This window comes from Colletotrichum jinshuiense, chromosome 2, assembly GCF_051148585.1.
Source record: "Colletotrichum jinshuiense chromosome 2, complete sequence".
NCBI classification, from domain to species: domain Eukaryota; kingdom Fungi; phylum Ascomycota; class Sordariomycetes; order Glomerellales; family Glomerellaceae; genus Colletotrichum; species Colletotrichum jinshuiense.
In genome coordinates, this window is record NC_139309.1 from 5,649,369 (window position 1) to 5,674,335 (window position 24,967).

The 24,967-nt window shown below is 51.0% G+C and overlaps 6 protein-coding genes across 6 annotated transcripts; 4 read left to right on the forward strand and 2 right to left on the reverse strand.

The window, feature by feature from the left end:
• EsH8_II_001478 (sodium:neurotransmitter symporter family protein) lies at nucleotides 1-2,236 on the reverse strand (the record flags this gene model as incomplete). Its single annotated transcript, XM_083264776.1, has 4 exons — nucleotides 1-459; nucleotides 515-1,290; nucleotides 1,355-1,601; nucleotides 1,670-2,236. The coding sequence occupies 4 exons, from the start codon at nucleotides 2,234-2,236 to the stop codon at nucleotides 1-3; spliced, it is 2,049 nt and encodes a 682-aa protein (XP_083122098.1).
• A 1,782-nt stretch (nucleotides 2,237-4,018) lies between these two features.
• EsH8_II_001479 (T6SS phospholipase effector Tle1-like catalytic domain-containing protein) lies at nucleotides 4,019-6,577 on the reverse strand (the record flags this gene model as incomplete). The annotated part of the gene is made up of 7 exons (XM_083264777.1): nucleotides 4,019-4,986; nucleotides 5,169-5,268; nucleotides 5,348-5,427; nucleotides 5,494-5,634; nucleotides 5,947-6,088; nucleotides 6,176-6,344; nucleotides 6,408-6,577. 7 exons carry the CDS (start codon nucleotides 6,575-6,577, stop codon nucleotides 4,019-4,021), a joined length of 1,770 nt encoding a protein of 589 aa, XP_083122099.1.
• Nucleotides 6,578-9,068: 2,491 nt separating this feature from the next.
• EsH8_II_001480 (sugar porter family MFS transporter) lies at nucleotides 9,069-10,775 on the forward strand (the record flags this gene model as incomplete). The annotated part of the gene is made up of 4 exons (XM_083264778.1): nucleotides 9,069-9,279; nucleotides 9,343-9,514; nucleotides 9,570-10,301; nucleotides 10,355-10,775. 4 exons carry the CDS (start codon nucleotides 9,069-9,071, stop codon nucleotides 10,773-10,775), a joined length of 1,536 nt encoding a protein of 511 aa, XP_083122100.1.
• A 2,448-nt stretch (nucleotides 10,776-13,223) lies between these two features.
• Nucleotides 13,224-13,955, forward strand: EsH8_II_001481 (uncharacterized protein; the record flags this gene model as incomplete). Its single annotated transcript, XM_083264779.1, has 1 exon — nucleotides 13,224-13,955. One exon carries the CDS (start codon nucleotides 13,224-13,226, stop codon nucleotides 13,953-13,955), a length of 732 nt encoding a protein of 243 aa, XP_083122101.1.
• A 970-nt stretch (nucleotides 13,956-14,925) lies between these two features.
• Nucleotides 14,926-15,908, forward strand: EsH8_II_001482 (uncharacterized protein; the record flags this gene model as incomplete). Its single annotated transcript, XM_083264780.1, has 2 exons — nucleotides 14,926-14,958; nucleotides 15,021-15,908. The coding sequence occupies 2 exons, from the start codon at nucleotides 14,926-14,928 to the stop codon at nucleotides 15,906-15,908; spliced, it is 921 nt and encodes a 306-aa protein (XP_083122102.1).
• A 4,792-nt stretch (nucleotides 15,909-20,700) lies between these two features.
• On the forward strand, nucleotides 20,701-22,626 carry EsH8_II_001483 (phosphate transporter; the record flags this gene model as incomplete). The annotated part of the gene is made up of 4 exons (XM_083264781.1): nucleotides 20,701-20,773; nucleotides 20,853-20,998; nucleotides 21,058-22,372; nucleotides 22,424-22,626. The coding sequence occupies 4 exons, from the start codon at nucleotides 20,701-20,703 to the stop codon at nucleotides 22,624-22,626; spliced, it is 1,737 nt and encodes a 578-aa protein (XP_083122103.1).
• Nucleotides 22,627-24,967: the final 2,341 nt, after the last annotated feature.

Genomic DNA, 24,967 nt, shown 5'->3' on the forward strand with positions numbered 1-24,967 from the left:
TTATTGGCGCTTGTCAGCAACCTTTTCCTGTGAGCTCCTATTCTGAGCCCAGGTCTCCTCGTCGCTAGGCTCACGAGCCTCAATTGCAGAGTCTTCCGGAGTCTGTGGCACTCCATCAATGTCAAGTGTACCGGTCGCGTTGGCCCGAGAGAAAATCGCGCCTGGGAGAACAGGGTAATCGCCTTCGGTGATCTTGGCCGAAGGCACGAGCACGTTGAACCAGCGAGGCATAACGAGACCAACGAGCGAGCTCAAAAGAACAAGATGCATGAAGGTGAAGCCAGCAATGGAGAGAGGATCCATGCGACCAGCGCTGTAAAAGTTTGGGTAGGCGAAAGAGAAGATGATGGCGACAATGGGTGCTGTATTATATTTGAGGATGAACCCCCAAATGGCAGGGATCTTCCACTGACCCCCGACACAAATAGTCGCATTGAGGTCGCGACGTAGTTGATTGCCCTGATAGATGCAATAAGCATATTATAAAGTTCGCAAGTAAGAAAGGAATACGTACCGAGTAAGACGTTAGATACCAGAAACGGCGCATCATCGGGCCTTTGTTGAAGAAATTGGGGCAGTAGGCTGTTGGGTCCGAGGCGAGGAGTACAGACGAGACCGTTCCAGCGATAAAGATACCGAAACCAACACCGGCACCGGCCTCAGGGGAAACTGAATGAGCCACCGCAAGTCCAATGAGTGTACCCCCAATGTAGCCGAAAAGGTTGTACAGACACCAGGGAATAAGACCACATTGGTCGACCACGTCGCGGTAGCGATAGAGCGTGGTGGCGCAGACAGCTTCACACCATACGATCCAGAAAAGGGCCAAGTAGTTGATCCAGGTGTCAGCCGCATCCACCAGTATGTATCCAAACTCGGTACAGAAGGGGAGGGAGATCAGAAACGAAGCGACGACAATAGCAGTCGCGACGTACGGACGAGGATACTTCTTGCCCCAGTCAGTGTCGCAGACCATGGTGACCAAGGTCTCGAGCAAGGCAAATGCGGACCCAAGGCCGAGGATGAAGAGGGTTGCGAAGAAGAGGACACCCCAAAAGTTGGCACCGGGCATCTCAGCGATAGCCTCCGGGTACGTCAGGAATCCCACAACGAAAGTACTGAGTCGTTCGCTAGTGTCTGGGTGCATGCCGAGGTAGCCGACAACACCAAAAACCGACATGGAGCCAATGACCTCAATGAGAGAGTTGGATATGCAGATGATTAAAGAGTCCTGCACAGCGTTGGAGTATTTGGAGTTATAGGATGCGTAGCTGGTGTAGTATCCCATGCCTAAGATTTAAAAGTTAGTCCGAAGTGTTCAAATGCCGCAATCGTGAATCCAAACAAAACATACCAATTCCTGTGCTGAAAAACACTTGACCACACGCTTCCTGCCAGATGGTGCCCGAGGCAAGCTTATCGCCGTGCCACTCGGTCCAGTAGATACGAATACCTTCGATGGCGTTAGGTAAAGAGCATGCGCGACCAATGAGGACAATCATAAGGATGAGAGGCATGGCCATGGTGAAATAGACCACGCGGCCAGTGAGGCCAATGCCTTTGAACATGCAAAGCCAAACGACAAACCATGTGAACAGATTCTGAGGTTGTTCTCGTCAGTGTATACGAACCAAGCTTAAGTTGAGGTCTTAATCGGAACGCAACGTACCCACAACGTTGTTTCCGTCACCATACCCATGCCAGGGTAGTATGTATAATCTTGAACAGAGCTGCCGTCAGACGAGAAGTTGCCCGGGATAGGATCGACGTTCTGGAGGACGTTGTCTTCAAAGAATTCCTGGTTGCGTCCGGTCCAAGGAAGAGGGCTAATAAAGGAATGACGAAAATATGTCATAATCCAGGCAATGATAGGGACATAATAGATGACAATGGCGTAGCCAATATAGACGACGCCAAAACCGACACCCTTGGCCCGGCGGTGGGCGTGATGCCAGGCAAGAACGCATCCTCCACGGTATGCTTGACCAATGCTGATTTCAAGTAGTAGCGTAGGTATAGCTAGGCAAATGAGAGAGATGAGATAAGGGATAAAGAACTGCAAGCCGTGGTTATTGAACACGATTGAGGGGAACCGCAGAAGGTTACCCAAACCAACAGCACCACCCATTGCGGCGAAGATGAAGGATGTTCGAGAACCCCAAACATCGCGTCCATCGTCCCCCTTAGCGGCCGTTGGTGCCAGAATGTTGTAAATCTTTCTGCCAATATTGGCCATGGTGTCGGCAGAAGCTCAATTGCGGGTCCTTAGTATGATTGCGGGAATAGGTAGGGAATTATGGAACGCTTTGCAGTACCCAAGTAACAGAGTGGCAGGGATCTAACTGCTCGTACCAAAGGGAGAGGGCCAAATGGTTCTTAAGGCTGGCTTGAGGCGGTCGATTGGACCTCGAATGCTGAATAAGAAGAGATGTAATATCTGTAGATTTATCGGAGACAACAATCCTAGAACAATCGGCAAAGAAGATCAAACAACAGAATGATCTGCTCGGGTCGATCTACGGTTATATCAGAGTGGGTTGACTTCTAAATGCAAAGGCCAAGCAGATTAATCGACGCATATGACCAGCTACCATTCTTGGTCGGATCCTTCAACCCGTAAATGAATAAAGAGTGCACCGGAACAACGCCCATTTAAGACACATAAGTGGACCATAAAGAAAGGTTAGAGGGGAATAAACCGACAATCCTGGGTATTGGGGCATGAGACCTTGCCAGCCAAGAACCTTGGATGTCTTGTCCATGATAAGGTCTTCCAGAAGCTCAAGAGAACCCAAGCCTACGACGTCGTGTTCTATCCAAGAGAAGGATTTTGATTGGATAGAACATGTGGCCGAGCCATGAGCCAAGAGGCACAGGATCTCCACGGTTGGAATCCTCGGCTTTCCGGCTGCAATCGCCTCCTCGGCCATACGAAAAACACCTTGGCTGATTAGGACAATCAAAAGCTGTGCTATGGAAGCAATTTCCCCACACCTTGGCACACGCGCGGCAGCGTCAGCAGCCAAGGGCCTGATTGCGATTGAGGAAAGGCAGAGTGACCGTTAGCGCCTCGACAGCCAATGAACCATGTTTTTTAAGCTCTTGGAAGTCTTGGGCTTTGGCCTTGGTGCTGCGCCCGTCGCCAAACGGATTACGTTGCCCAAGAGGATGACTCGGCCAGTGACTGAGAGGGGGCAGAATAGGACGATAGAGTTGTCGAACAAAGTATTATTCTAGTAAGATTTGTTAACCCGATTCAACTTACAACAACACCAAGTACTTGCTCCCTTCATTATGGGCGCATGAAAAAGTGTTAAAACCTGAGTAAGGAAAAATTTCGCTTCGAAGTGACCTGCAACCTCTTGGGTATTGTTGAGTTGTGGTCCATGCATGCCGAATTCACCGGCTTATGTAATCGGTTGGTAGTGAAAATTCCCGTGGTAGGTATATAGGTAGTATTATACCAACACAGTCTGGCTTCTCTCAAGAGAGTCAAGAAATGACAAGTGAGGCAAGTCCACAGTGAATCGTTCAATGTAATGCCAAAAAATAAGGCACTTCTTCATGTTGAACCCCACTGAAAAGCGTGACAAACGGAACTTATCGACTGAGAGCGATGGACAACCGCCAAAATTGAAGGATCTAAGCAACCGATCCCCTCTACAACCGACTGCTTTCTTCCATGCACAACCACTACTTTTATAAATTTCTATTAAATATGTAGTTACAACACTGTAAGCCTTTGATAGTTTATAGGCAAGTCTATAAGTATATATAGATTATGTTTAAATGTTTATCTGGCCTATATCTTTTATTCATTTTCAACTACTAGTTATTTAAGCTCACTATAGGCAATACAGAAGCTACAGTAATCACTAGAACAATCTTTTCGCAAATAATCGGCAAACTATGAATATCACAATATCAATTTGGAGATTTAACTATTAGTGCCTGTGTAATTACCAGGAGTAAAAATTCCATTGTGAAATGGCCACTACGTGGCGACTCCAAGGTCGTTTTACCATGTTCTTGTAGGCGGTGTTGTTGAGTCGCCCTTCTGCCACGACACAAAGTCGTGATACCCAAACTTGTCGGGGTAACCTTCAGGTTTGCGCTTATTAGGGGGGCTGTAAATAACCCTACCGACGGTTTTGTTGAACACATTTCTGACGGTATTGTTGAGCACCTTGCCAGCAGCCCCTCTGAGAGACTGAAACTTGTCGAGAGCTTTGAAGATCAACAATCTTTTATCTTCAACTTGTTGCTGCTGCTGTTTTGCCTTTTCTCTTGCCTTTCTATCTTCCTCCTGCCTGGCAATGAGTTGGATGTTGATGTTGATGAAAAGGCGCTCCCACATGCCAATGCGTTCCTCAGAAAGCTCCACTCCCCCTGCTTTCCAGACCCATTTCTTTTGGGCTGGGTCTAGTTTAAAGAGTTCGGATTCGTATGGCTGCTGGTGAAGAACCAACGTGTGGTTCGCAGTGTTTGAGAGCTGCTTGTGGTCACCATGAACCGAACATACTGTCCCGGATAATGTCTCGTAGGTTGAAGCAATTGGTTCCTGAGGGCCTGAGTCCTCGACCGAAAGTGGGTGTATGCTCCGTTCAAGCGTGTATTCATTCTTCGACAAGGCCACACATTCCCAGGTGCCAGAGTCGTCTAGACCCTTACCATCGTAAAGGTAGCGGATGCGGACTGACGGGTGGATAAGCTCGTTAGTGTCCTGAATGGGCGTCTTCTTATCATCCTCCAAGTACATATTAGGCGTACGGGTGCCAAGAATGGTGTTCTTGCCCCTGATCCGCTGGAGCGGCAACCACGCAGCGTTCCACAACCTGTCTGGGACGGAAGTGGAAACCGCAGGACTGCAAATCTGCCCCATTCCCCAGACACGTGCCTCAACACCGGGATCGACCGTGTAGAAAATACGCTTCATTTCAGGGGTACTGAACTCAACGCCCAACGACGTGAGTTGATCTGCCATCCCTGTATCATCTCAAAGTCAGCCGCGGGTCTACGCAAGTAATGAGATTGTTGGGATACGGGGATCACAGTACAGGCAAGCGCAATAGTTGCAATCTGTTGGTCTTTGAATCCCCCGCCGACGTTGCTGTGGCTGCCGGGGAACCAAACTTGCCGAAGGTTAGTTGTCGAATTGTCTCGCCTACCCCACAAGGTAGGTTTAAAAGCGGTGCGCCATTCATCTAGTGCAAGAGCATGAAACGCGTTCTCCACATTAGGGTGAACGTCAAGGCTCGCGAATCGAAGCTAATGAAGTCAGTATACAGTATTCTCGAAAATTGAGCGTGAGATTCAGGGTTCGTTGTGATATGTTGAAATAGCGTACCTCTTGCGCGCTGCGGTCCGCGCGAATCTTCTCCCAAGGCATCTTGGGTAAACCGAGACTTCCAACAGTGTCCCATACACCTGGTTTGTCATCATAAGTCAGATTAAACGTCCTTACGCGTCATTGTCAACCCACACCGCACTCACCTACTGCCTTGACCTTGACATTAATCGGGACCCAACGCATGACTTCTTCCCCAGCGATATCCTGGGGCTGCCTCTCGCATGCGATCATTTGGTGCTGCATGACTCTTAGTATTCCGACAGGAGGATCAAATGTCATTGGGACTGTTACCTTTTCAAGCATGTCTCGGTATACCTTCGCCATATTCCGAAGACGGGTTTGATCTGATAATGTTTTGCCCTCAACTTTGGTTAAATTCTTAAAAAATGCCTTTTTTTCCTTCTTTAAGTCTGCTTCCAGGGCAGCGATGTCTCGTCTCTCAGCGTTACCTATTTTGTCTTTGCCTTGTCTCTCTAATCGCTCATAATTGCCGAGAGTCAAGCATTTGAGGTGCGATTCCTCATGAAACACTGTGTAGCGTGTCCAGTTGGCGAAGTGCTGGTAATCGTGGAAGATGCTTCCAAACTCAGCTAGACCAACGCGGTTCAAGAGACCAAGGTTGCAAACCAAGCCCGCGACCGATCGTGCAGTAAAAGCACCGCGGGAGAAGCCAACTATAATGATCTCATCCCCGGGGTTGTAGTTGTCGCAGATGAAGCGGTAACAATCCGCGATATCCTGGGCCATTGAGATGGGAGTTAGAACGAAGCCTCGCACGTGTTGAGTTCCACTACGTGTACGCTGTGAAAAAACATTGTGACGCACCTGGATGACACCTTTTCCCAGAACGCCTCCAAGGTATTTTGCAACCTTGGACTCCTCTGTGCCAGCACCTCGATGGTAATAAACTATCTGCGGCATTCCAGTGCAGCACTTGTGGGCAATGCCGGCGGACAGACGGGAAACGTTGGTGGGAATCCCCCCCATTTGGTTTCTGCCAGAATCGCACAACATTAGTACATGAACATAATCTACAGCAGACTCACTCAAAACTTACGAGTTGTTCCATGTTCCGTCGCAGCAGACGATCATTCGTTTCTTGCTGATAGTGGCCGGGGATGCCCTGTGCGCGCAATCTGCCAGCTTCTGCGGCCCGGTTTGCGGGGTCGGGGTCACGATCAGGGTTTGAGGTTCCCCTCCGGCGCTACCAGAAGGCGTGTTCTCCATGATATAATAAGATGTGAATTGTTGTGGGAAGTAAAATAGTGTGGTCTCGCTGGTAAATCATTTTGGTTGGAAATGCGAAGCTGCTATATAAGAAGGTCACGGCCCTGCGATAACTGGAGAAGCCGGCATCGAGACAACATTTCCAAATGTGTGAATCAGCTTTCCAAAAACAGCGAAACAGTTTCGGGGATGTATGGTATGGAATAACTGCCCGTCTTGGAACATGTCCGAATAGGAAGCCAACAGTATTTGCCGTGAAACTGCCACCTCTCCCTGGCCAAGCGTTGCGCATCGGGGCGAATAAGCGAAGCGATTCAAGCTCGGCATCAAATCCATTGCCTACTGATCGCAAAGTTTGAGACCTGATCGTCATCTAATCTGCCTTCAGAGAAGCTGTTGCACGTGGATGGCTTCCGGCAACGCCTCATGAATCTCCTGATTTGGCGCAGTGCATGCCCATATGGGCAGAGGTCTTAGATTTTGCTTGAATAGCCTGTCACATGTTTATTTTCCTGTATTTATCAATGCATTTGTGAATCAAGATGATGATAGGTGCGTTTGTGCCAAACCGATTGGGTCAAATGTTCACCTGGAACCGGAGCCGCTGGAACCATTCGAGTCGGTTCTGTAGGTTCGCCCGTTGCAGAAAGCCGAACGCAATTCTTGGTGATAGCGTAGCGGTAGCGGATAGGTTATCCTGCTCTGAGTTGTTTGAATCTTTCCCGAGATGTAAGAAATATCTGGATCTGGCCTAGTCCCTGCCGTAAGCGATTCTGGGTCTAAGACATGCGAAATGAAGGTAGTGGGCCGAAAACGTGTTTAAATTGCGTCAGTCGAGGTCTGGGAACGACAGTTATTTCGGAATCTCTTTCAGAGTCACAAATTTGGAAATAACACGGAGGTCGCCGTGAAATTGCATCCTGTCTCGCCTAGCCATTGATCGAATTGAAGACACATCCCCTCTACCAGAGTATTTCAACATGTGATTACCGCCTTGAAGGTCAGGGAAGAATCCCCCAACCGAAAGATGTTGATAATCGAGTATGTATTCTTTGGAAAAAATCAAGCTGCTGAGAGAGCTATTTCATCCAACACCAAAGAATTCCGGCCACCTCGGTTCCGAGGGGTACGCTACCGTTGCGCCGCTGAGAATCGGAGCGGCCCGCGTTATGGGGCGGAACCGGAAGATGTGGGGGAAGCGCCCGGAAAATCCCATTTTGAACGAGTTAAATTGGGAAACGGAAGTCTCCAACTGCTAATGAACAAGGAAACACAATGGGAATCTATCTTCCAAGTTCCAAAGCCCCATGCCTGATGTCAAACCACTCGCGGCTTGTTTGCGCCTGGGTATGTTGTTGACTACGGGTTACTGGGCCGCATCTGTCCAGTGATCCCATAAATCGTGTGGACGTAGGTTGAAGGCTGGGGCGTCCGACTCGCGACATCCCCCACATCAATCTAACTGTCGGCCGTACACGATATGAATGTGCAGGAATTCCTTTCCCTTTTCTTCTTCTTCTTCGGAAAACACATGCTTCTCATCGTTCGGCAGCGAGATCATGAAATGACCCGAAGGATGCATATAGGTGAGATTTTCCAAGCTTGAGGTCTTGCATATCCGTGGTGGTTGGCGTTACCCAAAATCCTTCGTGATTGGTGCGCATCAGTTTTGGGACGCAAGCCAGCGAGAACCAACAACAACGGCGACAAACCCAGGCAACGTTGCCAGGACCATTGTGGGCCGACTGGGAGCAACGCTTGCTTTTCATCGCGCCCTGCTTGTTACCCAAACGTCATCGTGCTTGAGCAGCGTTCGATGACCGCATATTGTCCCCATCGACGCACGGTTATTGTGCTGCAGCATCCCCAGGTTATGAGACCGAAATGGGTGGTGTTAAGCGCATCTAGTCATTGAAAACCCCACAGAGAGTGGGCAACAGAGGGAAATGCCGTGCAGATCACTCTCCACGCAGAGGCTCGATGCAACATTCAGTTCCGGCCCGTAAACTTGACCGCCATGTCCCGCTCGCCCGCCTCCCGAGCCGACGGCCTCAGTGCCGCAGCAAGAGTATAAGAAGGTAGGCTATTGCTCGGCATGAGCTTATTGCAAGTCCAAGCGCTAGCCCAGTCATCTTCAGACTCTGAAACGACTCGTGAAGCCGAACGACCGAAGCCACTCCGGGGTCTTTTCCGACTACTGCATCAAGCATCAAGGCTTGCTATTTTCTTATTGGCCATTCCCCGCTTCTTGTATCTGGCCAGGTCCAATTTTTACCCCGGATTGCGACACTGTCAGCTGCAATCCGAACCTGGGGAAGATTCGGGCCGTATCATTTGAGAGGACGGAAAACCAGGGTTGTTTGCTAGACAACTGGGAAATTTCTCAGGACCGCCTCAACTTGTTGGGGCTTAAGAAGGCGACGCCCCCCCAAGACGTGAAGGCTTTTCCAACAGCATCCACTTGCCTTTTTGAGATAACCGATATAACACCATGCTTTTCAGTCTAGGCCGAGGCAAAAGCCTCCAGGCCGGCGTGACGATTTGTTGTCTAATCGCCTTCGTCCTCTTCGGATATGACCAGGGAGTATTCGGCGGTATTCTCCAGATGGAGGACTGGTTGGACCAGTTTGACCACCCGTCCGACTCGGAAACAGGCATCATTGTGTCTTGCTACAACCTGGGGTGTCTTGCTGGTTGTGTTCGTAAGTTGGCTGATGCTACTGCCTCCCAGTATAAAAGTATCTGCTGACATCTTGGAACGTCAGTAAACTTCATCTTTGGCGAGAAACTTGGCCGCCGGAAGACAATCTGGACCGCCATGGGATTGGTCATCGTCGGGGCCACATTGCAGGCGACAGCCTACACGGTCCCTCACTTGATCATCGGACGTCTTGTCACGGGCTTCGGCACCGGTATGAAGACCTCAACCGTCCCCATGTAAGTGAAGCCCGCATTCCAGATTTCAGATCCCCTCTAATCGTGATTTTCTTAGGTACCAGTCCGAGCTCTGCGACCGAAAATACCGCGGCCGGCTAGTCTCTGCAGAGACTCTCTTTGTCGGCGTGGGTATCGTCTTCGCATATTGGTTCGACTTTGGAATGTCCTACGTCGGCGGCCCGGTCGCATGGAGGCTTCCCCTCGCGTTCCAAATCATATTTGCCCTGGTTGTCATTGTCCTCGTCTTTGCCCTCCCCGAGTCTCCTCGGTGGTTGTTCAAACATGGCCGCGAGGAGGAAGCCATTCAGGTCCTCTGCGATGTTTTCGACAAACAACCCACTGATGAGTATATCCAGACTGAAGTGCACGCAATCCACCACGCCATCGAATTGGAGATCTCGGAGAAGAAGTCGTCCTCTTGGATCAGCATATTCAGGAACGACCGTCTCAGGACCGGTCACCGTGTTCTGCTGGCCTGGGGTGCCCAGTTCATGAACCAAATCGGCGGTATCAACCTGGTGGTGTACTACATCCCGTCGGTCTTGGTGCAGAATGTCGGTATGACGCCGCACATGGCTCAGATCATTGGCGGGTGCGTGCAAATGATGTTCATGTTCGGCTCGATTCTGCCGGCGCTCGCCTTGGACCGCATGGGCCGTCGCAAGACGATGATGTGGGGAAGTGCAGGACTTGGCGTTTGCATGCTAATGATTTCGGTTCTGCTGTCTCGAGTCGGGCTTGCGAATGGCCAGGCCTGTGCCTCGGCGTCGGTGGCGTTCTTCTTCCTGTGGGTGACTCCTTTAGATAGTACTTTGAAGAAACAACTGACCAGAACCGCAGTTACAACTTGATCTTCGGTATGGGAATGAACTGCGTCCCGTGGGTCGTAGTCCCCGAGATCCTCCCGCTTCACGCCCGAACCCGCGGTACCGCCGTCGGCATCAGCTCCAACTGGTTGTGGAACTTCTTCGTCGTCATGATCACCCCGATCATCATCAATCGACTGCAGTGGAAGGCCTACCTAATCTTCGTGGTCACGAACTTCGTGTTTGTGCCCATCATCTACTTCTTCTATCCCGAGACGAGCAACTTCGGACTGGAAGAGATTGATGAGTTCTTTACGCAAGGCGGCAATCCGGTCAAGATCGCCAAGGAGATGTCAAAGGCTATGAAGAGCGGGGTTAGCAGGACGGGAAGTGACCCGGAGAAGACGGTGTCAAACTCTGCAGAGAAAGACGCAGAAGAGGTGGAGCACACATGAGCCATGTAGAACCTCTGCACAATGCCAATCTTAATAGAGCTTTGGATTGAGGCTATGGATCTCATGGTCGTTTGTAACAAGTGCCCTATTTCAATAATAGAGCGCAACGAAAGTATTGATGCCGACGGTTTTAACGTCCATGACTTCTTCTGTGGTTTTATTACGTTCGCTATACTTATAGAGAACCTTACTGCCGCATATACTACTTATTGACCGGTCAAAACTGGTACTGTATTCTGGTGTGTGTATATCTTACAAAGTATATAGGTTGGCAGCAGCAGCAGTAGTGAAGATATCGCTGTTGACAGCCCAGAGGTTGGGTCTCCGGGTTCCGCTGCCACTGCCGTTGCTGCGGCCGGCTGCTGCTGCTAACCAGCTCCCTGTATTCTAACAAAGTAATCCAACAGTAACTGACATCCCGCTGACACGGTTGTAAAGGCGTTACTGACAAGAAGTTGTCAAAGAGATGCCATTATGCTACATACACAATCTGAAATATAATAGGAGCTGCTTATAATTATTCGAAAATAATATTCCAGCGTTAGGACTAAGCGGGGCCAAGGGATTCCAAAATCCCCAAAACATAGATTCTCGTAAGATTCAATCAAACCCGCGTAGCCTTTCAGAATTTCCTACTCCTATCCACACAAGTAACGTTGGAACCCGAAACCAGTTCACTTCTGACAGTAACCCTGCTGGCAACCCTCACAGAGATCGACCTGGTGTGGGGGACCGTCTTTTCCCGCGTAGAACGACTTCTCCGTCTTTACGCCTGCCCACCTCTTCAGCCGGTATGCGATTCGTTCAACGTAGCATTGCTTATCGAGAGTAAAGCTGCCAAGCTCCTTGCAAGACATGCAGCGTTGGTTAAACACAACGGCGTCATAACCGTTTCTGTGGTATCCCCTGATTACTATTGCCACTTTCTTGCTCGTCCATATGGTGTTGGAACAGCTGGTGTTATCGCATTTGAACTTTCCCATCACGTTGGTTGCGTATTCATTGTTAGAGCTTTTCTTGCTACCATTCTTGTTGAACCACGTTGAGGGGAGATCTTTGGATACGGCTTTTAATACATCTTTATGGAGAAATGGATACTTAAAAGAGGTCTTTGCCGTTGGCTTAGGCTTATAGGATTTGTTCCTGGCCATTATAACTGTAAAAGCATTGTGGTTGAACCTAAGGAGGTAGATATGTTTGGCAAGCCGGAGCAGACCGTTGTCGTTATATCGAAATCTCGGAGTGCAAGGAACAAAAGGCATGGTTACAAGTCCTTTTAGCCACCAAAAAGGCCTATCCAATCATAAGATGGTACACATTACCCTTGGAAGATCGATTACTGGAAGTTTCTCGATACCATCTGTTGATTGAGGGCGTCGTAGAGCAAGAATAAGCGGCAAGCTGCGGGGTAACTCAAGTTTGGTGGCGTATAATGGACCATACAGGCGCGGCATGTTAATGTAGGAGGCCGACGACCAAACTCTTGGCTAAACTTGAAGCTTCCAACGCCAATAGGATGGTGTGTAGATAAGGCGTGTATGCAGGGAGGAAGATACTACTGCACTTCTTAAGCTGTGGCTGCGTTTAGCAACTGCCGTGGAATCACTAACTCCTCTGCGGACTACATGCCATGCGTAAGGGTGACGCAATTGACCTTCGAGGCGAATCGTGGATGAGCGCATTGCAGATAAAAAGACAAAGACTGCCCTAGGATCTTCTGGTGTCCTTAAGGAACCATCGGTAATCAGCTGTTCTTGAACATGGCGAAGAAAAAGAAACCCACGAGAGCGACATCGCCACAGGAGACGCCAGAAAAACACACATCAGAAATTATCTACCATAATTATCTAGATATTGCACCGAAAGATTCGTAAGGTTAAGACTCATCTGATTGGACAAGACCTCAGGCTGATAATAATTTAAAGCCCTTACGCAAGCCCTATATGTAAGCTTTTCTTCAAAAGCGGTCAACAGTTTACAATTCCCTGCGCTTTACTTAAGTTAAGTGAAGAGCTCGAGAAACTCCGCCAAAGCTTTTTCGGCACTCACGAGTTACGCATAAGCGACATACCAGACGGAGCAGGCCATGTGCTCATTCATTACCTTCACACCGGCACGTGGCAACTTCTTGCGGTCAACGATTCACTACACGCAGCAAATTATGGAACTCAACTTGAAATCAGCCTGTATGTCTATGCAGCCGCAAGAACCTACAAGCTTCCAGATTTAGTCGAGCTTTCCAAGGAGAATATATCTCTTTATGCGGGACGTTTGCCTGCCTCAGAAGTTCTCGTTTCAGCATCTGGGGCCTATCCACTTCTACAGGAGAATGATCTGTGGTTCGCGACTTTCATCAAGCTGCACATCCAACAGTTAATTCAGGACCCAAACTCTTTAAGCAAAACGGGCGTTTTGGAATGCTTTACCAGCGCGACAACATATTCTAGAATGCTCGTCGAATGTCTTTTTGGGATATGTAGCGATAAGTCGATAACTGTTGACCCCACTGAGTACAGGTCACCGTCTCGGTCTGAACCATATTCTGCGTCAGAGCCAGGGTCGGAGTTCGTAGAGGAATTCACACCAGAGTCCGAGAAGGCCAAGTCGATAGATACCGCGGAGTTCGACCCGGAACCGGCGGTGGAAGTCATGCCCGAACCCGAATTGGCCACTGAGCTCGAGCCGGAATCGGAAGTAGATAGTGGACCGGGTCTTATCTTCGAGCCTAATTTGGGAAAAGATCAGTCGATCCTTGCAAAGCCTGTCACAGAAACCGAGGCGGAACCGACGGTGGAATTACCGCCAAAGTCTGACCCGTGGTTCTTCCTGCTGGCAGCCACCAAGAAGGATAAAAACAAGAAGAAAAGCAAATATGTGGGAGAGCCTGAGCCAGAAATTGCGGTAGAATGTCCACCAGAATTCGAGTCGGAGCCCGCAGTGGACCTTTCACCAAAGACTGAGGTGTTCGCAGATCCCGAGCCCGAGCCGATTCTCGACCTTGACTTGGCGAAAGTTCTCAAGAACGATAAGAAAAGGAAGAAGTGGAAAGATCACATCGAGGCGAGGTGTAGTGACCAGGAAACGCATGTGCTTGACGTCGGGTGGAGAGATTGTCCGAGCTGCCGTGGATTCGTGGGCCAGTTGTCTGTAGCTTACGAGTCAACCGTGGCCAGCCCTTAGTTGATCCTTATTTTCTAGGAGGAAGTAGTTGAAAGTGGTTGCATAAATTTCTCGTCATTTTATTTTGTTAGCTTCGTTTAACTTCTACAACACTCGTTTGCTATACGTTAATGGATTACGTATATTAAAACCATTAAACTCTCCTAAACTCAATAGCTCCCTTATGATCCGTGGCATCTCTAACTTTAGTGATTCCCACAAGAACTAGAACGCATTATTCAATTACCAGCACTAATCTCCAAGTATCGATTATCGCCCCTTTGTGATAACAATAGCAGTACTCGCTTCAGCCGCTAAGGAAATGAACTTACAGCACGTACGACCACTGTTATTAGTATCTACCGCAACGCTTTGCTAGCAGAAGCCGTACTGTCGGATATCTGACCGTAACAGTAACCTATGCTACTTTTTAGGTCTTGAAGCAGTTTAAATCATTCTTGCAGGTGCTTCAGTCCTTTGAGGTAAGTAAAAAGTAGAGTAAAAAAAAAAAGATTGTTAAATAAGGTATGAAGACATTGTGATCACGGGTGGCATTGGAATAACTAATGTAATTTGAGCCTGTGTATTGGTAATGAACACCATACAACGTTATGAGACAGACCATACTTCGGACATGTCAGCAATGGTGCGATACAGCTTACCAAACCACCTCAATGAGGCTACCAGATAACGCAAGGTCCGCCCCGTTTGTGTCCACACGCACATGCCCAACGCGAGGAGCTAATGCACAAAACCCAATCATTTCATGGTGAGCTGACGGGAGAGGCGTTTATTCATGCAGCCCCCACAACAAAGCCATAACGTTATGCCAAGGCTTCAACTGCCGTGGAAATGCGTTACCACGGAATAATGATATCAAATACAGAGGAGATAAACGCACATAAAAAGGAGATTTACAACGGTCTTGTTCGTATTCGGTCTTGTGCAAACATCAGGGTTAAGATACAAAAAACACCAAAAGTTTACTATCATGGCCGCCATCAGAAAGGTTGCTGTTCTCGGTGTAGGTTAAACCCCCTTAAACAGCCACTATTGCCACCAACTCATGGAATCCCCAAAATTCAGGCAACGGGCCCCTTAGGAGGAGCCCTCGTTCCGCCTCTTTTAGAGGCCGGCTTCGAGGTGACGTGCGTCACCCGTACAACCAACAAAAGCGCCTTCCCCGCCGGCGCGATCGTCAAGACGGCCGACTACACCGACATCGCAGCCCTGACAACCGCGTTCGAGGGCCAAGACGCCGTCGTCGAGGCCTTCAATCCGGCTGCGGCTTCGCACCAGGCGAGCATTCTCCAAGCCGTCATCGCCGCGGGCGTCAGGCACATCGTCACCCCGGACTTCGGCGGCAACACGTTCCACCCCAACGCGGCGGAGGGGCTCATCTTCGACTCTAAGCTGGACGCGCTGCGCGAGATCGAGAGGGTCGTTGCCGAGTCCGCGGGGAAGCTGTCGTGGACGGCCATCATCACCGGCCCGTGGTTCGACTGGACCATTGAGCGGGGGATATTCTGGATCAACAAGGACAAGCGCACCATCACGCGCCACGGCTCGGGCGACCAGAAGTACAGCATGAGCCGCCTCGGCATCAACTCCGAGGCCCTGGTCGCTGTGCTGAGCGACCCCGAGAAGTACCGCAACCGGCCGGCGTACTTCGCCAGCCATACGGTGTCGACCAACCAGCTCATTGCAGTCGTTGAGGAGCTGGGGCAGGAAGGTTGGGCCGTCGTCGATGCTTCCATCGAGGGGTTGGCGGAGAAGGCTCGCGCGATGTGGCACGAGGATACGGAAAATGGGGTCGAGGACAGGCTTCACTCCAAGGCGTACGAGGCAATGGCCACCGCGGTGCTTTTGGACGAAAACAATTACTATGGATCCAACTTCGGGGACAAGGTTGAGCCTGGGTGGGATGAAGGCGAGGAAGCGTTGAAGGAGAGTCTGAAGAGAGTTTTGGGCTAGTTGGTAAACGATCAGAGCACTCGGAGTGAAGTCGGTTGGATTCGTGCAAGGACAGCGAGGGTATACAGAAGAATACTTATTCTGCAAACTGGATCAATGTTTTCCCCATGATACAGAAAATTACCGCTGGAAGAGCAAGCAACACCTCTCGATGATTTCGTCTGGACTCTGAAATCCCAGGCAGCATCTATCTCAGAGACACTGTCCTGAGGTTATCTTTCAGGCTGCACAGGCTTTCTTGTCTCCGAAGACTCAATTGGTGAGTATCATTGCCACTGTCAGCCTTGCTCGATATCTTACCATGTCTAGAGAAAACTTTCTTTCTTCCAAGGCTGGTTTTATCATATATATAAACTTGAGTTGACTTGCTATAAACGATTATATCGATATGAGAACATCTTTTATCAACATGCCGATTTCCTCTACAAGTGTTCGTGTTTTCAAGTGCATTGGAGTGGAGTTGAAACCAACATGAAAGGCTTCAGCACTGGGTGAGACGCAACAACCACAGCAAATCACGTGAGAAACATGACGAAAGCCAGCCCCAGTAGTTAAAGTCTAGTAGAGGGACTGGGTCCGATACATGGGGATGGAGAACTGGGAAGCAGGCTGTCCTTGTGGCTCCGCCTCCGTGCACCTCGGTGCCACTTCCCCTTGCAGGCCACGCCCATATTCATCACGACGTAAGCAGAGCAAAAAGTGCAGGTAGGCGAGGCCTCCGTACCCCTGAGCGACCTGCTTCTGCATCCGCACTCGCAGTCTACGCATTAGCATTCTGGAAAACTCACGGGCGGCGACTGACGGTGGGTCATGGTTCCTTAGCTCGGTATAACCGGCTTGTCGAATGCACCAGACTCTGCATGCCGCGCCGCGGAGGGCCGGGTCTCGTCCAGGTTTCTGAGAGTGCATGAAGACATATTTAAGACAAGGGCGTGCAGGATAACCGCCACATGTCCAGTGATCTACAACCATTGGGTCATTGGGTATATCACCACCTGTTCAAGAAAGCTGAATATCTAGGCTGGAGGCAATAGGGGTCATTCGGTGGAGTTCGAGCCAACCACCCCGAGCTCAGCTTTCGACTCTGATCCTCGAGATCGTCTGCGCCGTCAAACTCGCGAGGTTCATGTATCTCTCCCGGTGTTACAGCTGGGAGATGGGGGTGCCGGGGATCAGGTGCTGGCAAAGGAACCATTTGGCCTCCCAGATTAAGACTACTTCCTCGTGGTGGCCCATCTGTTTCGGAACCCCCGAGGGGATGTTCAGAGCCAAGAGCAGCTTCTAAAGAGGTAGCGCTGCAGCATGCTTGTACGACGCATGAAGGACCAAGTGGATTCATGTGACAGGCAGCAGGCTTACTTGGTCGGACGGACCGTGGATTCGGTACGCATATGAAATTGGACCCCTGAGAAATTGTGATCCATCAAGCTCGACTAAAACAGTCACGAGAAATCGTACAACAGCTCTCCGCGGCGTTTATAGCTGTTAGGTCTCACCTGCACACCTTGTCTTACGATTTACACTACTATGAACGAGTATAAGAGCACAGAGAGCATGAAGAACTTTGGAGTACAAATAGTTAGTAACAAGACACTACAATGGCAAAAACTGTGGCGGCGGTTGTTGTGTGGACAGTCATTTGGTCGTCATCGTGATCTGCTACGCTCAGGAGCCAGCCAAACTCGATATGCTTGGAAACTGTGGGAGGTTGTCGGATTCAGCCTGTCACCTGGAATACCAAAGACCACGTGTGGGATGGCACGGTTTAGAGCTTCTAGTCTGCCCGGTCGGTGTCCCAATCGAATGGCCTCACCGGGAACGAGCGACCAAGTCAGGAAGACAAGACTGTCTAGCTGATTTGGACACCGATGAGGGCAGTAACCGCCTGAGGGACTGCCAATGATTCTCGAGGGATGGAACTCGGCGCGGCCGTTGACGTAAGGTCGATGTAGTGGCGTTTCCAAGGCTTTTGGAAGCCAGGCACCGAAAAGAATGGGGTCGATGAACGCGATGGCGACCACACAAAGTGCATCTAGGTCGTTCAAGCAGACTTTTCCCTCTGAGTATCAGAAATAGTGGCAAGCCGCTTGGCAATTGCCAACCTGACAAAGTTGCGCCACCATAGAAGAGCCGTGGGGGCGCCGAGGGCCTCGACGGATGTCATACCAGCATGTGTGCGGCTTAATGTTCCTGCAAACCGCGGGGGAGGGCTTTGGTCTCCGATGCAGCCAGCAGCTCAGCTGCTAGTCAAAGCTGCTCCCAAAAGTTCCGAACTTGGCAATAGGAGTAAAAAAAATTACCATCCTGCTCATCTGGCCAGCGTCGGGCGTGTTCTTGTCGTGCGCAGAGCGTCATTTCACGAGTCAACGACTCCACGACTTTTGATTTCGTGAATAATAGCACCGTAAAAAATGATGGCCTGGGCAGGCCCGTGATCCACAGGCGCCAGAGCGCCCAGCCTGGCGGGGACTCCTGGCAGGTCTCGGCTGCCAGAGGAGAAAAACACGGGCTCGGAAGCGGCAGTGTGATTCGTCGACGGCAAAGGGTCGAATCGGCTTGGTAATTGCTTGGGTTTCTTGGTTGGAGGTGCGGATGCGGCAGCCAGCACCAGAGGACCGGTACGTAGTCCACAATGTTGATCCTGTCATACCACGGGGGGAGGTAGGGGGGATCCAATCATCCCACTGTGCCGCATGTGTGCACTGAACACGGGCAAATCGTGGCTCGTACAATCGGCATCTTTTCATCCTCCATGTAAAAGAAAAGAGAGCCCGGTCGGGTTGGATGGCTGGATTGGGCGCGAGGGAGGAAACCGGCGGACGTGACTGGCGGAGGAGCGCAGTTGGAAGGGGAGCGGGGACCTAGCCGTATCGGGGAAGTATTGGAGGAGAGCCGGGGGCACTGGTCGGTCGAGGGACGAACAAGGCGAAGGCGCCAGGCAGACGGACGAAGCAGGGCAGCCATCGGCGGGGGGCGCAGGCCGCGTTGGGTAGAAGACGGGGCGTGGGAGGAATTGACATTCGATGCAGTCAACAGGCGGAGCGTTCGTGAGGCATTGGAGCTCTTGGCCGCTTGGCTGCTTGGCGGAGGGAGCATACTTTATAGGAATTCAGACCGGTTGGCGACGGTGTTGGACGAGTGGTTTGGATGTGAAGGGAGAGAGTGTCCGGGGGACGTGGCCGGGGAAATCCACACGAAGGGACGGGACCCAGCACGTGGTGAAATCGGCGTCGGTGATTCGGCAGTTGTGGAGAAGGAAAGAAGGGGGGAGGAACGGGAGTGGGGCCGTAGCTTCCCTGCCATCTGCGCTTGGCGCTTCCTCTGAGCGTGGTCTTGGCGCTTGAGCGCGCCAAGTCGCTTACTCGGTTCCACTTTCAAAGTGGATCTCGGTGGCTGCTTTGGGAAAGGCGCATCCCATTGTCTGATTTGCTCACGTCTCTCCGTCGCTCACTATCTCCAGCATCTGCAGTATCTTAACCTCTCTCTCAGTGGTCATGTTTCTTGTTATTGCCCGCAATATCTCGTCATGTTCTTGTATCCTTGCCATTTGATGTACACGCTCGACAGTGACCGTTCCCGAGTGCCCGCCCCTGCAGGCTCGGCATCAAAAAGTCTATGTCCAACCCCCGGCTCTATCCCATCTCATTGGCCCGCCAGCAAATATCTCGGAGGACGACTTCGGACAACCTCATCATTGATCTCCACCGGCTTCCACCCTCCCCGTACCAACAACCCCGAGGACGAGCTGAACACCCTTCCTTGATGCAGTACGACGTTCACCAAGCACGCAGGCCCGTCAATGGCACGTGGGGGATGCCAGGCCGTGTCTTGCTGTCGCGCATTCACGCATCCGCTACCCATTCATCTCATCCCGTCCTATGCAAGTCCAAGACAGCCCGGCTCTCATGTAGTCGACCTGTGTATCCGCTTTCCTCCACCGAGCAGCTCCCCACTCTCGCACAGGCGCCGCACCACACTTTCTTGCCTTATCGAGGCTTCACAATGAAACTTCAACTTGAAGTCTGAAAATACACTTGGACCCAGCATGGAAGCTGTGATCCGGAGCTACAGAGGGCTGTGGTTTTGTCCAGTTCTAGGAAGGCAGCATTCTTCTCGAGCTTTCCCGAAGAGAATATCTCTAGTATCGGCCGAGAGGCTCCAACTCCAACACCCATCGAGGTCGTCCAATATTCCTGGCGACTTGTCCCGAAAAGGGAAAACCCATACCTCGAACGGCTGCGCCAACCCCAGGTACCCTAGAGAGGCACCCGTGTGAAATTTGATCGAGGTCCATCGACGGGTCCGCCGCACTTGCAGATGCTGCATGTGGCGAGACCTTGTCGGCGGATTTGCGTTTTGCAGAATCGAGTGTGCCTGCCCTTGTCTCTGCTGATGCTGGTGTGCCGCCGCTGGGCTGCCCACCACGACGCCCGAGGAACCACGCCCTGCAACCCGGCCGCGCTCGTGGGAAGGGGACGGAACATGGGCTGCTTGGAGCATGTTCTTCTGTGGGCCTTGCTTCCGTCGTGATCGTCCTGCTGTCTGGTATATATCCTCTGCATCCTCCCGGTCTGTTCCCTCCTGCTTCCTTGTCGACTTCTCGAACATCATACCCTCCCCGGCCTTGCATTCCGCGCCAGAAAAAGGGTCTTTGATCTCTTCTCTGCTACCCATCCCTTGATTTAAACAGACCCTGACTTGCAGCCATTGTGCATTTCAGCCCGACACATTCTTTGAATCACCTTCGCAGACAAGACCAGTCCTCCGCGCTCTTGCGCCAAACACAGACAAGATGCCTCTGCACCAGTATGACTACATCTTTGCCATCGGCACAATCTTCGCCTTCCTCGATGCGTGGAACATTGGTACGTCGCCTCTCTGACCCGAACTACGAGCCGCACCTCGCCCGAACCCAGCACCGGACTAACACTCTTCTCCTTACAGGTGCCAACGATGTCGCCAACTCCTGGGCCACATCGGTTTCGTCCCGATCCATCTCCTACATCCAAGCCATGACCCTAGGTTCTATTCTCGAGTTTGCCGGTTCCGTCGGTGTTGGTGCCCGTGTTGCAGACACCATCCGCACCAAGGTTCGTTCCTCACCTATTTGAACTTTCTAGAGACTCCCAATCGCTGATCATTCCTTCAGATTGTCGATGTTGACTTCTTCGAAAATGACCCCGCCCTTCTCATGCTCGGCATGTGCTGCGCCGTTACCGCCTCCGCCATCTACCTCACCATCTGCACCAAGATCGGTCTTCCCGTCTCCACCACCCACTCCATCATGGGCGGTGTCATTGGTATGGGTGTCGCTCTCACAGGTGCCGAGAACATCCATTGGGTGTCCTCGAGCGGCAGCATCGACTCCGGTGTCGTCTCCGTCTTTCTCGCCTGGATCATCGCCCCTGGTATTTCTGGTGCGTTTGCCGCCATCATCTTCTCCATCACAAAGTACCTCGTCATGCTGCGCAGGAACCCCGTCATCAAGGGTCTCATTTCCGTGCCCTTCTACTTCGGCATCACCGCCTCGCTCCTGACCATGTTGATTGTCTGGAAGGGTGGTTCCATCAAGATCGGCTTCAACACCGCGGAGACCATTGGTATGATTATCGGTGTCGGTGCTGCTTGGGGTCTCCTCATCACCATTTTCTTCGTCCCCTGGCTGTACCGCATGGTCGTCAAGGACGACTGGCAGCTGCGCTGGTACCACATCGCCCTCGGCCCTCTTTTGCTCCGTCGCCCCGAGCCCCCTATGCAGCCCGAGGGCTACAGCGGTGGTATCCGTGACTTCTACGCGGGACACATGACCAAGGACGAGCTCGAAGCTGTGCGCGGCGGTGGTGTCGCTCACACCACCAGCAACGACATCGAATCAGGCTCTGCCGAGGGCGAGAAGACCGTCCTGCAGGATTCTGCCGAGTCCCCGGCCCCGGCCCCTCGCAACCACGACTATGTCCACAAGCCCATCGTTGGCCCCCGCCCCGAGGGCGCCTGGCACACCGGCCCCGTTCTCTTCTGGATGGTCAAGAAGGTCTTCCTGTCCGGCGTCGACCAGGACATCATCAACATGCAGAAGAAGGAGAGCGTCCTCACCGGCGACCTGGAGGAGATGCACGCCCGCGTCCAGCACTACGACAACAAGGCCGAGTTCCTGTACTCATTCATGCAGGTCATGACCGCCTGCACCGCCTCCTTCACCCACGGCGCCAACGACGTCGCCAACGCCATCGGCCCCTACGCCACCATCTTTCAGATCTGGAACTCGGGAGCCCTCGCCGGCAGCAAGTCCGAGGTCCCCATCTGGATTCTCTGCTTCGGTGGTGCCGGTATCGCCCTCGGTATCTGGACCTACGGATACAACATCATGCGCAACCTCGGTAACCGCCTGACGCTCCACTCCCCTGCCCGTGGTTTCGCCATGGAGTTGGGCGCCGCCTGCACCATTATCCTGGCCACACGGCTTAGTAAGTTCTCCGCGACAACGTCCATCTGAATTATCGCTAACCATCACGCAGAGCTTCCCGTCTCCACCACCCAGTGCATCACCGGCGCCACCGTCGGTGTCGGTCTGTGCTCCGGCACCTGGCGCTCCATCAACTGGCGCATGGTCGCCTGGATCTACATGGGCTGGATCATCACCCTGCCCACCGCCGGCATCATCTCCGGCTGCATGGCCGGCATCATCGTCAACGCTCCCCGCTGGGGCATGGCCAACTAAAAAAAGATGAACGTGCTGTAATCGGAGTAAATTGTTGGCATGGAGCATGGAGCAACCGGGGCCTCCGACCTCGACTCCCGGAACTGTATTCCCCCGGCATCATGTCCTAAAAACTTGTGTATTCTTTCTTTATTCTCTTGACACATAGACTACTCATACCCTCACTAGCACTGTGCTACTTAATCAATCATTGTATGGCATTGTCCATGAATCATCTCTTTTACGTGACTGAGCCTGCTGCGTGTTTGTTTTGGTAGGAGACGGAGACGGATGGATATAGGCTACACTACAGAGCCATTAGTTACACCTCACTTGAGCCGTGCCCTTTGGGCCCTACAGACCGGGTCCTAGCACACTTCGACATGTCCTTGGATAGTATGATACCTATGTTTATCTTCACATAGAGCCCCGGACGAAAGACTGGTCGTCGCAATCTCAAGAGCAGACCTCATTTCTGGAAGTGGACAAGATCAACTAGACTTCATGGCATGGCTCCGTGCGTAACTCACCATCGGCCATTTTCCCTCAAGTATTTCCCATGGAATTGAGTTTTTTAGCTTAGCCATCTCAGCAGAGGAGGGCCGAGAGATCTCATCGAACAGTAGGCTTTAGATAAACAGGACACATGGTCTGCCAGGAAATCTTATTAATAACTCCGATCAAGGCTGTTTAAGTAGAGGGGTTGTCGTCGACACCTTCTGGCTGGAACATAGCTGATCAGGCTTACCAAGCTGATCAGATCTTGCAAGGACTACACAGATGTGTTACAACTCAACAAGTTACCAAGCATAACGCCACACCTGGCGGCAAGGACGCAGGCGGCATAAGCCTTTGTATGCGTAAGAACATGGAGATCAGGCTCAGCCTAATCGGTAACGGAAGAACTATAGGAAGTTACGTGATGATAAGAAAGACTGAAAAACGATAAACGGTCCTATAGGGTAGGACCAACAAGCGAGAAGCGGTCCAGTATGGGTGGACCGACACGCTAAGGGCGGTCTAACACCAGGACCAACTTCTAGGTGTCGGTCCCAGACACACCACAGGAATCACAGATGCGTATGAAACAGTGACTAGAACTAGATAGATTACTTCCTTTAGCTCTTCAGCAATCAACTTTATGATTCATCCCTGAATGACTCTCTGTATCCTACATTAGTGAGCCCCCTACTATCCCTCTTGTTGGATGTATGCCTGACTACCATACCTCCTGAAGCCGAGATTACAACAAAACGACTTACAGCACGTACGACCACTGTTACAGTATCAACCGCAACGCCCTGTTAGCAGAAAACACCACTGTTGGATATCTAACTGTAACATTTAGTTTGTTGTTATATAGATTGATACCCTCTTAGTACCCTTTATTTTTATTAATGCGTTTGCAGCTGTACCGCTTTCATATCTTTGTGATGATGATATGAGATTAATAAGCAATATGCCCTTGTGTTAACGTTTCCACTAGTGACTCGGCTGATGGAGCTTCTTGGACGAGGAGGTGGAACACGCCATGAAGGGTGGCATGCCCATTCTGTCACACACACACTCTCTCTCTCTCAAGTCCGTCTTTGGCGAGAAACGCTTTGCAATGCTCCATACCTAGTGAGGGCATGTTAAGCAAGAATGATCGACCTAAGCGGAATCTTAAGCTACCTTAGTCCATAGAGTACTAATAACGTATATATATATAATAAGTTGTCGCAACGCAGCGCGAGATCGCGGTGCATTATTCTGCCCCGGCAGACCGCCCGCCCGGGCGGACGGCCGGCCCACGTGAAGTCGGCGGTCGCCCCACGCGAAGCCGGCGTATATAAGCCAGCTTCACGCAGCCCACACTAGTTTGGATAAATCAAGCCACTTCAATCCTGAATTGCTTCCGCTGAGGGAATCCTGCTTCGTGACATAAGTTACTTACTTTTCCCCTTTTATTACCTTTTATCTTTCTATCTAGTTATACTCTATTACTATAGAGAATAGTAAAGAATACAAACAAGAAAGCTTGGCTGGCTGGCCTGAATACACTAACATTATTACTAGTTAACAGTTTAACATTACCCTGCAGGTGGCCTTCATCTACCCCTTAGTTCAGACTAGGTAGATAAACTCGCCCTCAAGTACACACTGCTACAATCTGGATTTTACCTAATTTACTATCAGCTACTGCTGTTCTCTTTCAGAACCATAGTGGCATTCAATACATAAGGGATTACTATTATTGCTTATAACGTTATCCTTGGGGCCATCCAAAAAGTGAGACGTTCATGCTAGGTACGACCGAATTTCCATGTTTTCGCTGCTACGACCTCACCTGTCAGCGCAACAGCCTTTGGCTACCAAACAG